Raw genomic sequence first — 14760 nt, forward strand, 5'->3', positions numbered from 1 at the left:
ATAACAGACAAAAGTCAAATAAATATCGATCAGCTTGATTGCTGCCATGTTTTATTCATAAGCGCACATGTGTGTACAAGCGGACACGCAGTATTAAAAAGCGGAAGCGCTTCCACACTACCAAGTCGTTCCCAAAGTCCGACGTTACAAACGCTAGGAAGCACTCGAGCTAGCATTCTAGTCTCATCTCCATAGGACGCGACTAGCAAGGACGCGTCCTAGCAAGGCTGCAGCCTTCACTTTGGGAAACAGCCTGAGTGAGTCAATAAAACTCTCTCAAGATCACTTTGTCTAGTTTTTGCTTATTAACTACATTTGGTATGAATGATAATGTGTCATTCCATTGGAGAATCTCATTTAACTTCAATTGGAGTGGATTTAAAATATAATTCTAAAAGTGTGATTAATCGCAAGTTAACTCACCAATACAATGCGATTAATCACGCTTAAAGCTTTTAATCGTTGCCCAGCCCTATAATTAATATTTCCATGCTTAAGGTGCTGAAGAAAATAACATTCCAATTAGAATAATAATCAATGAATATTAAAATCTTAGCATAATTTATTAATACATCACTTTATTTAACAAACATCGAAAGATCCCGAGGTTCCTGAACGCCCCATGGGTGTGACGCGGTGAGAGGCGAGGCTCCAACGGAACCGCCCCGGACGCAGCGCTTCTCTCTGCGCTTCTCCTCGGCAGTGTTGCCAGATTGGAACAGATTTCCCAACCAATCTGGCAACCCTGTCTTGGGCGCGCTGGAGCCAGGGTTGCCAGAATGGGCGGGAAATATGTCACAATCTGGCAACACTTGGTCTCAGCGCTGCTTCTCGCTTCTCCGCCTCACATATCGTTGTGTTTCACTGCTTAGGAGAACCTGGTGTTGATTCTCGAGTCTGCACAACATCGAGAGTCTAGGACCGAGGCGGAGTTGGGCTGCCGTAGAAAGGAGGAGACGAGGAGAAAGGAGGAGTAGGTCTGGATAAATCTCGACAGTAATGTTGCGGATCTTCTACATTTGATAAAGGCAAGTACCAGCAGGCCCCAAAAGCTCTGTGTGTGTGTGTGTGTGTGTGTGTGTGTGTGTGTGTGTGTGTGTGTGTGTGTGTGTGTGTGTGTGTGTGTGTGTGTGTGTGTGTGTGTGTGTGTGTGTGTGTGTGTGTGTGTGTGTGTGTGTGTGCTTTAAATGTTGAGTATTGTGTTTCTGTGCCGGCTGCAGCCTCCCTCCCGCCGCAGAGTGTCTAACCTCTGCATCTTAATATGTTTTACGTGGCCCCAGTCTAACCTCACTATCTTTGCATGTTTAATGTGGCCCCAGTCTAACCTCAGCATCTTAACATGTTTCCTCTAACGTAGCCGCAGTCTAACTACAGCATCTTAACATATTTCCTCTAACGTGGCCGCAGTCTAACCTCGGCATCTTAACATGTTTATTTTAACGTGGCAGCAGTCTAATCTAAACTCAGCAACTTAACATGTTTCCTCTAACGTGGCTTCTTCACATGTTTCTTCTAACGTGGCAGCAGTCTAACCTAACCTCAGCATCTTAACATGTTTCCTCTTACGTGGCCGCAGTCTAACCCCAGCAACATGTTTCCTCTAATATGGCTGCCGTCTAACCTCTGTGGTTCATTTGTTTTGTTTGTTTAATGTTTGAATCCAGCAGTCATGGAGTTTGATTTCGGTCTGAGAGTTAAGTTCTTGTCAAGAGGAATTCATATAAACTGATAAAACAACCGTTGCAAAATATATAACTATCTATTAACTAGAAATATATCATATCTAAATATTAATATTAGCCATTTGTTTTCTTCTGCTTGTGTGTGGGTATCTTGCTCTCTAATTAATTCCATTTAAAGGGCTTTATTGGCATCAGAAACGTATGTTTATATCACCAGAGCAACTGTGAAATAATGACAAAATGTCGGTCAAGAAGGTCTGAACAGAATTGGATAACATTTTAACTCTTCAATCAGATATATTTGTGTAGAATGATCTTAAAAATACAATGATAAATTGTGCTTATCCTGTAAAAAATAGTTAAAAATAAGTGAGAACTATTTATACACTGCAAGAAATGTTACATATGTGTGTATGTGTTTAACGGTACACAGTATGTTCTGTTTGAATATAAAGCATGTATCTACAGTCTATGTACAGGGCCTCCATCACACGCTGGCTTCAGTCTGTTGGACAGAGGAATCCTAGTGTCTGTTCAGTTGTAATAGTAATGTGCAGCTCTGTGACCTTGTCCTTCTCTGTGCAGACTGTAAACATTTTTACACTGCCAAATATGCCCGTCTTATGCACGCCTTTTCCGCGCGTTCACAATGCCCGGAGTAAATTGCTGGCTTGAGCTAGCACCCAAATTTACCCTCCCGGACCCTAGACACATTGGCGGTTTCATTCTGATGTAAATGCGATTAGACGGCTCCGCGGTTCCAGGGGCGGATCTTGAGTAAAGGTGTTGCTGCGTTGTCTCTACAACAGAGACAATGCAGCAATATCAACATGAGTAGTTCTCTTTGGAGAGACAGTGAAATCCATGAGCTGCTAAGCATGTGAGAGAAGGTTATGCAGGGCGGCGCATATAAAAAAGACCAGGAAAGATGGTGCGATCTATGAGAAAGACACAGTGGAACTGTCCTTACGAGGCTTTTGTCAGGATAAAAAACAAGTGGTCAGCAAAATAAAGAATAAGTTGGTGTTTTTGCACATGTAAATAGTTAATCGTGTTTGTAGCCTACACTCAAATGTATAATCATTCTAGCATTCGAGTCTCTTGAATCGTAAACTTGAATCGTAAACTATCGCAAATTATTCTTAAGAGGTCTACTCTCCATGCGTAGCCCCGCCTTCTCCAGTGAACCAAGAAATCTGGCTATGTGACGACGGGGGATTATACCCCCTCGGTTTTACACTGGCAAGACAGTGAATTTGCCGGGCGGAAGGAAAAGGTAGTAAAAAGTTAAAATTAAAAATTAAGGCCCGAAAGGTAGTAAAAGGTAACAAACGTAATTTGACCTGGTAGTACATTTTTTCACAGCCACCTCAATATAATATGAGTTTCCATTTTTCGCTTAATATTTCTGTTTGCATGTTTTAACTTCATCTAGCCTAAAAAATACAGTATACGGTGCTAACAGGACCTGAACTGAGTAGCTGTTAGAGTTGGCGTCGCTGGTTGCTATAGCGACGGTCATGGGTAGGTAGGGAATTTATTTTATTTTTTTATTTTATTTTTTCCAGCGGCAGCGAATGATAGGTAGGTTGTTTTCATTTAAAAACGAGATTTTTTTTATTTTTTTTTATATAAAGCTCATAAAATAATTTGGGTCGCACATATATTGACAGGGTCGGTCGGAAACCGGTACCAAACTATTTTTTTTTTTAGGCCCTAGGCCTTCAAGCATAATTTAAAATAGCCTACCTATCCCTGTGTTGAGGCAGTGTTTGGCCTTTTCAGGCCTTTTCAGTCCGAAAGTGTAATCCGGCCCCCTGAGGTCTCTCTTGAAAAAAATCTGGACCCTTACCAATGTCACCCTGGCATCCCTGGTCTAGATAGATAGCCTAGTCAAGTCTTTATTAATACCAGACGACACAAATCGTCGGGAATTCATTTAGGTGATTCGACTCACACAGGACAGAAGCGCAAGACCACACTGAACAAGGGAGACTGACTGGACATACACAAAATACATCACATTAAAACTAGACGCGCGTTGATAGATAGATAGACAGATAATCCTAGATAGATAGATAAATATGTTCCATTATTTGCCTTGCAGAGCCAGCCAGTCCTGTGCACGTATATGCAAATTAGCCATGTGCACCAATGTCAATTTATTTGACGAATGAGTGCAGATCATGATTTGCAGATCAATTAAACATGTTTTAACTAGCTTACTACAGCACGCAACGTTTTTTTTGTTTTCGGTTGTAATTACATTTTAGGATTTTTTTTTTTTTGTTATATATACAGGTCCTTCTCAAAAAATTAGCATATTGTGATAAAGTTCATTCTTTTCCATAATGTAATGATCAAAATTAAACTTTCATATATTTTAGATTCATTGCACACCAACTGAAATATTTCAGGTCTTTTATTGTTTTAATACTGATGATTTTGGCATACAGCTCATGAAAACCCAAAATTCCTATCTCAAAAAATTGGCATATTTCATCCGACAAATAAAAGAAAAGTGTTTTTAATACAACAAAAAGTCAACCTTCAAATAATTATGTTCAGTTATGCACTCAATACTTGGTCGGGAATCCTTTTGCAGAAATGACTGCTTCAATGCGGCGTGGGATGGAGGCAATCAGCATGTGGCACTGCTGAGGTCTTATGGAGGCCCAGGATGCTTCGATAGCGGCCTTAAGCTCATCCAGAGTGTTGGGTCTTGCGTCTCTCAACTTTCTCTTCACAATATCCCACAGATTCTCTATGGGGTTCAGGTCAGGAGAGTTGGCAGGCCAATTGAGCACAGTAATACCATGGTCAGTAAACCATTTACCAGTGGTTTTGGCACTGTGAGCAGGTGCCAGGTCGTGCTGAAAAATGAAATCTTCATCTCCATAAAGCTTTTCAGCAGATGGAAGCCTGAAGTGCTCCAAAATCTCCTGGTAGCTAGCTGCATTGACCCTGCCCTTGATAAAACACAGTGGACCAACACCAGCAGCTGACATGGCACCCCAGACCATCACTGACTGTGGGTACTTGACACTGGACTTCAGGCATTTTGGCATTTCCTTCTCCCCAGTCTTCCTCCAGACTCTGGCACCTTGATTTCCGAATGACATGCAAAATTTGCTTTCATCCGAAAAAAGTACTTTGGACCACTGAGCAACAGTCCAGTGCTGCTTCTCTGTAGCCCAGGTCAGTCGCTTCTGCCGCTGTTTCTGGTTCAAAAGTGGCTTGACCTGGGGAATGCGGCACCTGTAGCCCATTTCCTGCACACGCCTGTGCACGGTGGCTCTGGATGTTTCTACTCCAGACTCAGTCCACTGCTTCCGCAGGTCCCCCAAGGTCTGGAATCGGCCCTTCTCCACAATCTTCCTCAGGGTCCGGTCACCTCTTCTCGTCGTGCAGCGTTTTCTGCCACACTTTTTCCTTCCCACAGACTTCCCACTGAGGTGCCTTGATACGGCACTCTGGGAACAGCCTATTCGTTCAGAAATTTCTTTCTGTTTCTTACCCTCTTGCTTGAGGGTGTCAATGATGGCCTTCTGGACAGCAGTCAGGTCGGCAGTCTTACCCATGATTGCGGTTTTGAGTAATGAACCAGGCTGGGAGTTTTTAAAAGCCTCAGGAATCTTTTGCAGGTGTTTAGAGTTAATTCGTTGATTGAGATGATTAGGTTAATAGCTCGTTTAGAGAACCTTTTCATGATATGCACATTTTTTGAGATAGGAATTTTGGGTTTTCATGAGCTGTATGCCAAAATCATCAGTATTAAAACAATAAAAGACCTGAAATATTTCAGTTGGTGTGCAATGAATCTAAAATATATGAAAGTTTAATTTTTATCATTACATTATGGAAAAGAATGAACTTTATCACAATATGCTAATTTTTTTAGAAGGACCTGTGTGTGTGTGTGTGTGTGTGTGTGTGTGTGTATATATATATATATATATATATATATATATATATATATATATATATATATATATATATATATTAGAGCTGTCAAGCGATTAAAATATTTAATCGTGATTAATCGCATTAATGTCATAGTTAACTCTAATTAATCGCGATTAATCACAAATTATTTTTCTATGCTAAATATCCCTTGATTTTTTTGTCCCATAATTCTTCTCATTTGAATTCTCTTATCAACATGGTGAAGTGCATCGGCTTGCCTTGTGCAAATGATTTTTACACTTTTATACACTGATCAAAACAGGACGATACAAAAAAAGAGCCTACAGTGCAATTAAACGACTGCTTTGAACAAATGTCATTTGAACATAGCAGTCAGGCTACTGCTTCTTTGTTTTGAGCCAAAGGAAAAAAAAAAAAAAAAATTTTTTTTTTTTTTTTTAATAAAATAATTGCGTTAATCGCGCGATAAAAAAATTAACGCCGTTAAATTTGGTTTGCGTTAACGCTGTTAATAACGCGTTTAACTGACAGCTCTAATATATATATATATATATATATATATATATTGGAGGGGAATCACTGTCCTACTTGCTGTCGAAGCACTTCATCCAACAAGCAGAACCGTCTCTGCAATATGGCCAAAGTGTATGGTAGTTCACTCTTTGATATAGCTGTCTGTACTAAAAGCATACGGCTCCTTTTAAATGCGTCTGCAAAATTGAATTGTACGTCATGAGCGACAGAAGCGAATAGAAATATTCGTAGCAATACTTTATGAGCGACCAAAGCGTCTTTGCAGCGCAATTCGCTTTTGGTGTTAACGCACAGTTAGGCTACCAGTATGTATTGGTTACATATTTATTGGTAAGCCTGCATGTTTTGAACCATACATAACATTAAATATGCCTCAGTAACTGAAAGACGAAACACTCGCATATTAAAAAAATAAAAACTCTGCAGGTCGGTACCAGCACGTCTAAATGAAAAATGAAAGTAGGTTTTGTTTATTGATGAGGGCTTCATGATACTTTGTATATTTTACTTTACACTCATATTTAATTTGCGGTAGAGCAGTGTATCATCCCGCCCGCCCGCCCGCACCCGCGAATTCACCTATCATCCTGCCCGCACCCGCAATGAGCTTTAATTTTTTGTCCCGCGCCGCACTATTTTGCGTTGCGGGAGTGCAGACCTCTTCTCTCTATGTCGTTGTTTTGTGGTGCTAGCAGCAGCAGCACTAGGACTATAGGGATCGCGGCAGTGTCACATTTATACCTTATAGTAAGTAGTAAGTGGTGCTTTGCATACCCCCCGCCCTGCTGCTTGATGTCGTGTTGGTAGTAAAAAATATTAGTAAAAAAGGTAGTAAAAGGTAGTAGATTAATCTCTATGATTCCTGCATATACCCTGTCTACGTCACCCTGGGTATGTGTTTGGGTTGTCTTGTTGGAATCCTGCAGGGATTAAACTGTTTAAGGAAGGATGTTCAAGGATGCCGGGGTACCAATGTTGAAGCCAACCACTATGTGCCCTCTTCACGGTGGATGTTGAGCACTTTTGAACTCCATGTCTCTCTGTCTCTCTCAGATGTCCTGTGTCACCATGGATGCCAACAACATCATGCCAATCCTCAAGAAGAAACTGGCCTTCCTTTCAGGTCAGTCTCCCCCACTCGCCCTCACCCTCCCTCCCACTGCTCTCCCCCCATTCGCCCTCTCCCTTCCCTCCCCGTGCTCTCACCCTTCCCCTGCCCTCCCACCATGACCCCTCCCCCTCTCCTCTCCCTCCCCTATCTGTTGGGGGTTTGGGGTGAGGTAGAGTTGGATCTAAATCGGTGTGGTTGCACAAACAAGAAGTCCCGATGGCAGCACTGTGTTGGTGTGTGTGTGATGTTAAGTGTGCGGGGCGCTCCAACCTCCCAAAAGCCCCTGAATTTATGAGTGAATCCAAAGTGTGTGTGTGTGTGTGTGTGTGTGTGTGTGTGTGTGTGTGTGTGTGTGTGTGTGTGTGTGTGTGTGTGTGTGTGTGTGTGTGTGTGTGTGTGTGTGTGTAGGAGGTAAGGACAGAAGAAGTGGTCTCATACTGACCATCCCGCTGTGTTCAGACCAGACCAACTTGGAGGAGCTGAGTACTACTCTACACTACCTGCTCAGTATACCTAGGTAGTACGATATATATAACGCTTGTACTATGCAGCACTACTCTACCTGCTCAATATACAGAGGTAGTACTATGTATGGTGGTGGTGAGTTAGGTCCCCCCTTCACTGTAAGCATCTTTGGGTCACTGAAAAGCTCTATATAAATATAATGAATTATTATTATTGTTATTATATAAATATATATGTAACGTTTGTACTATACAGCACTACTCTACTCTACCTGCTCAGTATACCGAGGTAGTACTATATTAGTGGTGGGAATCTTTTACTATCTCACGATTCGATTCCGATTTTTGGAGCTACGATTCGATTCAAAACTATTTGATTCATAATTATTTCTGCTTCAATCTATAGGTGTACAAAGGATCCTCATGGTCTGTTCCAGTCTGCTTTGCAAGACAGAATGAAAAATGGAGACATTAAAGTGTCTTTTTCACATTTATTAAGTTTCTAACATTTATCCATGCTTGGATGGAATTGTTGCAACTGTTGCATAAAAGCAATATAACATATTGCTTAGGTAACAAAAATAAAAGTCTCTGTAAAAAAAAATAGAGCAGTTAAACATGCTGCCTTTTAAATTCTAAGGAAAGTTCCTTTTCCACTGTGTGTGGACCACAACTGCTACTCTAAAAGCCCAGTTCAGACCAAAGATTCACCTTGCAACGGCTTGCAACTCGCAACTCCTTGCGACGAGACGGGCTGCGACGTTCTAAAACTGGGCCGTTCACACTGGCTGCAACGCGCTGCAACGGGCTGCGACGCTAGGTGGTTTCCCTAGCAACTGTGAACGCTCTGGCACAGCTGAGAGCCGCAACAGCATCATTTGCGTGGGTTAGGTTAGATTAGTTAGGTTTGCGATTAGTTAGGTTTGCAATTAGTTTTATTTTTATTTTGCTTGAGAGTAGGCTAGAGTTACTGTGTTTTGTCATTCTCCGGATATCGGATATTTCAATCGGATATTTTTATGCTGGAGTGGACAGTACGGTACCGGGACGGAGTAAGGCCGTGACGTACAAGTTGTTCTGTGCTGTGATTGGCTGAAGAGAAATAGTTAAAGGCCCACTATGCAACTTTTTTAGCCAAAATTACATTAAGTATGCAGGTTGAGAGTTATGCTGATGGTTCTGCATCCATTTCTGGGTCGATTGGTGGGTTTGTTATTTACCCATGTCGCCTCTCCAGTGAAAAAGCGCATATGCAACTTGATCTGTTCGGACCGAGCCAATCCGGATGTGACGCAGCGGAAGTATCCTCGAAAATGTAGTCAGATTGTATTTTCGAAAATGCTTTACGGCACAGACACACACCCAAACATGGCACCGGCTAGATATAAACAGCCAGTTGCGAGGCAATTGTTGCATTCATCATGGATCAATCGACTGATAAGGGACCCAAGAGGCGACTGTCGGTGGAACAAAAGAAGAATGCACCAGAAAAGAGATCAGACACGAGTGAAAAGGGAACTATGCAACTTTTTTGGCTTGATTTACCTTAATATAACAGGCTAGGAGTCATTGCGATGGTTCCATCATCCATTTTTGTTCGATTGTTCGTTGTTTCAACTCCCCCTTGCGCAACTTGGCGGAGAAAATGAATATGTTTCTGCCGGCGACCCGCCGCCCACTCTCGCGGGAGTCTCGGGTCTCGCGAAGTAACGAATTGCTTTGCGGCACAGACCCCCAAACACGGAACCGGCTCGATCTAAACACAAGTAACTATGGGATTGTTACATTCATCATAGATCAGCCGACTAAAAAGAGACAGAGAAACCCAATGTCGGAGGAACAGAAGAAGAGAAAAGGGAGACTGACTGACAGAGAGGCCAGACACGAGTAAACGTTGGGCAAGCTTTTCAGGAATAGCGTGAACTGAAAGAAAGAGAAGACTTCAAATCAGACTCCGACTTGGCCGTGTTGCTTTTGAAATTGAAAGTACCCTTGGGTGAACTTTGTCCTCGTGGTATTCTTGATGTTGATGGTCTCTGTACAAATGTGTTTGCTCAACCATTTTGTTGTGAGCCCTGTAAAAATTGTTTTCTCGACCGTTTTGTTGTGAGCCCTGTATGTTTCTAGCTTGCTTGGTTGCAACCATATAAACACCTTTGTTTCCATTGGTGTTTTGCTGTTCGTCTGTCTCGTCCACCAGATACAGACTGAATCCCCGAATCCAGGTTCTTGTTTATTTAGATTATTATGTTGGCCAACACTCTCACACTGATTGTTCTGTTCAACCTAAGATAAAACAATTATAATCTAGGATATAAATTCTCCCCGTCAACTATAAAAAGGATGGCTTTATGTTTATTGCAATACAAATACACCATTTTAAAAATGTATAACCTTGCCTACACTTTATGAACATTTACTTCGGACATGGCTCCACGCATTCGCCGGCTTCTTTGAAAACAAATGCACATGGCTCTCGTAGAAGTGCATGGGGAAGGGTCGTCAACGAGTTGTTACGACAGTGTTGTAAAATATCTACTACGAAGCTGTAGGAGGCGCTGTGTAGAGAAATGTGCGTGCCAAAACCAAGAAAACAGCGAAGAAATTCCCGAAGTTGCATAGTGGGCCTTTAATTCGCTGCGTTCTAAAACTGGACCTTGCGATTTGACATGTTCAATCTCTGGCAACTCCTTGCAACGACCCGTTCACACCGCCCCTGCGACGTTCTAAAACCGTCTCGTTGCAAGCCGTTGCAAGGTGAATCTTTGGTCTAAACTGGGCTCTAGAAGCTAGCTATAAAATAAGTTGGAACAAAAATAAAGTGCTTCTGTATAATAAAATGGTACAGTTGAACAAAATGCATTTTCATTTCACAGGAATCTTTCAGTACCAAAAATATCATGTGGAACACAACTGTTGCACAAAACATTAATATGTCTCAGTAGCTTTAAAAAAAACAAGTTATGAAAAGAAAAAGTAATAATTAAATCGATTTTGGGCCATTTTATATCGATTCTGAATCGTAGCAAACGAGAATCGCGATTCTTATATTAATCGATTTTTTGGCACACCCCTATACTATATGTGTATAAATTGTGTACTATACAGCACTAGCACTAGGTATTACTATACCGTATACTTCACATCTACTATAAATAACTATGTATGATGTATACAACTCTTCTTGTATTGATATACTTTACGTATTTAGGGTACTCTGAGACTAAACTGTTTCCTAGGTATACTTTACGTATGTAGGGAACTCTGAGAATAAAGTATATACTCTATATATGCAGGGTACGCTGAGAATAAAGTGTATACTAGGTATAGTTTACGTATGTAGGGTACTCTGAAAATAAAGCGAATGGTAGGTATACTTTAGGTATGTAGGGTACTCTGAGAATAAAGTGTAAACTAGGTATATTTTACGTATGTAGGGTACAGACTCAGACTAACCGAGGGCGCTTGTTCCTAGCGAACGCTGTAAGGCCCGGGGCTTCACTGTCATCGTGGACGGACGCAAGTCTCAGTGGAACATCGTCAAGACGGTGGTGCTGATGCTGCAGGTACACGCACGCACGCACGCACGCACGCACACGCACACTCAATAACACACTCAAACAATCAATAACACACTCAAACAATCAATAACACACTCAAACAATCAATAACACACACACACTGACTCACTCACACACCCAAACACTCACTCACTGACTCACACACACACACCCAAACACTCACTCACTCACTCACCCAAACACTCACTCACTCACTTACTAAGGTAGAGGTGTACAAGGCATGTGTAAAGATGTAACCGTGTGTGTCGTAGAACGTTATTCCAGCCGAGGTGTCGCTGGTTTGTGTGGTGAAACCAGATGAATTCTGGGACAAAAAGGTCACACACTTCTGCTTCTGGAAGGAGAAGGATCGCCTGGGCTTCGAGGTGAGCACACACACACCGATGAAAATAAGTGATTGTAGACCCTACAGTGAAGTGTTGGATTAATGGAGCATGATGTGGGGATGACATGAAGGCATCTTCAAAGAGAGGTGGTGTATGATTCTGATAGGGTAAGGTTGCCATTGCTATTAATCAAGCTAAGGCCCGGGGACCGTGGTGGAGACTTCCTGGGTTCTGCATTGGTGGTCATGCAGGTGGTCCCTCCATACTCCCAGTGAGGGTCTGTGGTGGTCTGGCGTCCACCCAGTCCCTCTTCGTGCATTTAGAGGACTGTAATGCACCATGAAGCGGTTTGCCAACTGCCACAAAGATCCAGAAGAATCACACACATTAGGCCGCGTTCACATCTAGCGTTTTTTTAAATCTGCCAGCGCTTGTTAGGGGTCCAAGCCAACAGGTTGGATCCCTATTATTTTTGTAGTGTTTTTAGGGGTCCAAGCCAACAGGTTGGATCCCTATTGTTTTTGTAAGGATTGTTATTAGGGGTCCAAGCCAACAGGTTGGATCCCTATTGTTTTTGTAAGGATTATTAGGGGTCCAAGCCAACAGGTTGGATCCCTATTGTTTTTGTAAGGATTATTAGGGGTCCAAGCCAACAGGTTGGATCCCAATTGTTTTTGTAAGGATTATTATTAGGGGTCCAAGCCAACAGGTTGGATCCCTATTGTTTTTGTAAGGATTCTTCTTATTAGGGGTCCAAGCCAACAGGTTGGATCCCTATTGTTTTTGTAAGGATTTTTAGGGGTCCAAGCCAACAGGTTGGATCCCTATTGTTTTTGTAAGGATTTTTCTTATTTGTACCCCCCTAAAAGTGATACCTCAGCCCAAACCGTAAATGGTGCAGACACGCGAATTGCATGACTAGATCCAGATCTCTTCGGACTACGCAGACGACAAAATCCAGACACGCCGGTCACTAGGTGGCGCTATACCAAGGAATACGCGTTTGGGGCTATAACTCCCACACCGAACCTCCCACAGTCAAAAACTTGTACCCATATATTCACTGGAGTCTGCTGCATCTTTTGGCATAGGCCACACCCATTTGCGTCTATAATTTTCCGCAAAACTGCCTTTTCCCTACTCCTCCCACATTTCTTGACCAATCAAAACCAAACGTTGCACACGACATCTTCAGACGCACACGCAAAGAAATTATCGAACTATTTTTTGATCCGACATTCGACGGCGAAACGGTAGCGTTTTGAATATTGGTTTATTAGCTACGTTTTACGTCGAAACGCAAAAATTCAAAAAATACCAAAATTAGACATCGGATCAAGTCCAAATTTTAGACATAATCGGAATATTTCGCCATTAGGGGGCGCAATAAACGAGGAAATTGTATATCCTCTAATTGGCCAAAGGAATGTTCTTCAAACTCGAGGGAAACCATCAAGGGGTAATCCCGAGTCTATATAGAAAATATGGCCAAGAATTATTATTGTGGGCAGGAGTTATTTGGAAAAGGAAAATTGTCTTTGTAAAATTTCGCCACAAGGGGGCGCAAAAAAAAACGACGAAATAATATATCTCCTAATTGGCCAATGGAATGTTCTGAAAACGCGTTTTGGGCTATTACTCCCACACCGAACCTCCCACAGTCAAAAATGTTGTATGCACAGATTCACTGGAGTCAGTTGCATCTTATGGCCTAGGCCACGCCCATTTGCGTCAGTATTTTCTTTATGCAAAATCGCGAAAACAGCTAAACTGACTTTTCGCTACTCCTCCCACATTTCTTGCCCAATTGACACCAAACTTTGCACACGACATCTTCAGACGCACAAGACAAGAAATCAGCAAAACTAATTTGATCCGACCATCGTTGACAAAACGGTAGCGTTTTGAATATATGTTTCGCGTTGCAAATCAGTAAAAACTATTTTGATCCAACCGTCGACGACTAAACGGCAGCGGAAAATGCGTTTGGGGCCGAAATTCCCACACCGAACCTCTCACAGTCAAATCCTTTGTATCCACAGGTTCAGGGTAGCGGTTTGAACACATGCTTTGTGTTGTGCCGGCGAAACGCACATTTCCTGTCGCGTTGTGCCGGCAAAATGCACACTTCTTGGACCCCTGCATAACTGCTTGCAGTTCTAGTTATACTTCCCGCGCTAAAAGTGGGCCCACAGCCCAAACCGTAAATGGTGCGGACACGCCAATGGTTTGACTAGATCCAGGTCAGGCACCGCTACTCAGACGACAAAATCCAGACACGCCGGTCACTAGGTGGCGCTATACCAAGGAAAGACGCCTTGGGGCTATAACTCCAAACCGAACCTCCGACAGTCAAAAACGTTATACCCACAGATTCACTGGAGTCTGTTGCATCTTCTGGCATAGGCCACGCCCATTTGCGTCTATAATTTTGTTTCGCAAAATCGCGAAAACCGCTAAACTGCCTTTTCGCTACTCCTCCCACATTTCCTGCCCAATCAACACCAAATTTTGCGCACGACATCTTCAGACGCACACGAAAAATGAAATATGAAACTTTTTGGATCCGACCGTCGACGCCGACACGGTAGCGTTTTCAATATTTGTTTATTGGCTACGTTACACGTGGGAAATAAAAAATCCCGAAAAATCCAAAATTAGACATCGGATCGAGTCCAAATTTTACACACATGTTGGTGCTACCCTTAATGGCGTTCGGTAAAAAATTCGGAATATTTCGCCACGAGAAAAATTCTCTTTGGAAAATTACGCCAAAAGGCGGCGCCATAAACGAGGAAATTGTATATCTCCTAATTGGCAAAAGGAATGATCTGAAAACGCGTTTGAGGATATATCTCCCACACCGAACCTCCCACAGTAAAAACCTTTATATCCACAGGTTCACGGTAGCGTTTTGAATACTTGCTTCGCGTTGTGCCGGTGAAATGCACATATCTTGGACCCCTGCATAACTGCTTGCAGTTCTAGTTTTACATTATATTCCTATGGAGCAGAGCGTTTCTGGAAAAAGTCACGGCCGCTTTTTTAAACGCCTCTCCCAGCGTTTTTTTCTGCCATACGGAGCGTTGAAAAAAGTTCAACTTTCAGGAAGAAAGCGGCCGACGTCAGGCGTCT

At 42.4% G+C, this 14760-nt stretch overlaps 1 protein-coding gene across 2 annotated transcripts in view; it reads left to right on the plus strand.

Moving 5' to 3' along the window:
* The first annotated feature begins 793 nt into the window (after nt 1-793).
* sestd1 (SEC14 and spectrin domains 1) overlaps nt 794-14760 on the plus strand; it is a 64195-nt gene continuing 50228 nt past the window's right edge. For both annotated transcript variants that reach the window (XM_030381035.1, XM_030381036.1), the window contains exons 1-5: nt 794-1028; nt 7197-7266; nt 7663-7771; nt 11194-11284; nt 11551-11664. In XM_030381035.1, coding sequence (XP_030236895.1) covers nt 7197-7266; nt 7663-7771; nt 11194-11284; nt 11551-11664 — 384 coding nt within the window. In that variant the 5' untranslated portion in view covers nt 794-1028. The remainder of the gene's footprint in view (nt 1029-7196; nt 7267-7662; nt 7772-11193; nt 11285-11550; nt 11665-14760) is intronic.

This window comes from Gadus morhua, chromosome 16 (genome assembly GCF_902167405.1).
Source record: "Gadus morhua chromosome 16, gadMor3.0, whole genome shotgun sequence".
Lineage (NCBI taxonomy): Eukaryota > Metazoa > Chordata > Actinopteri > Gadiformes > Gadidae > Gadus > Gadus morhua.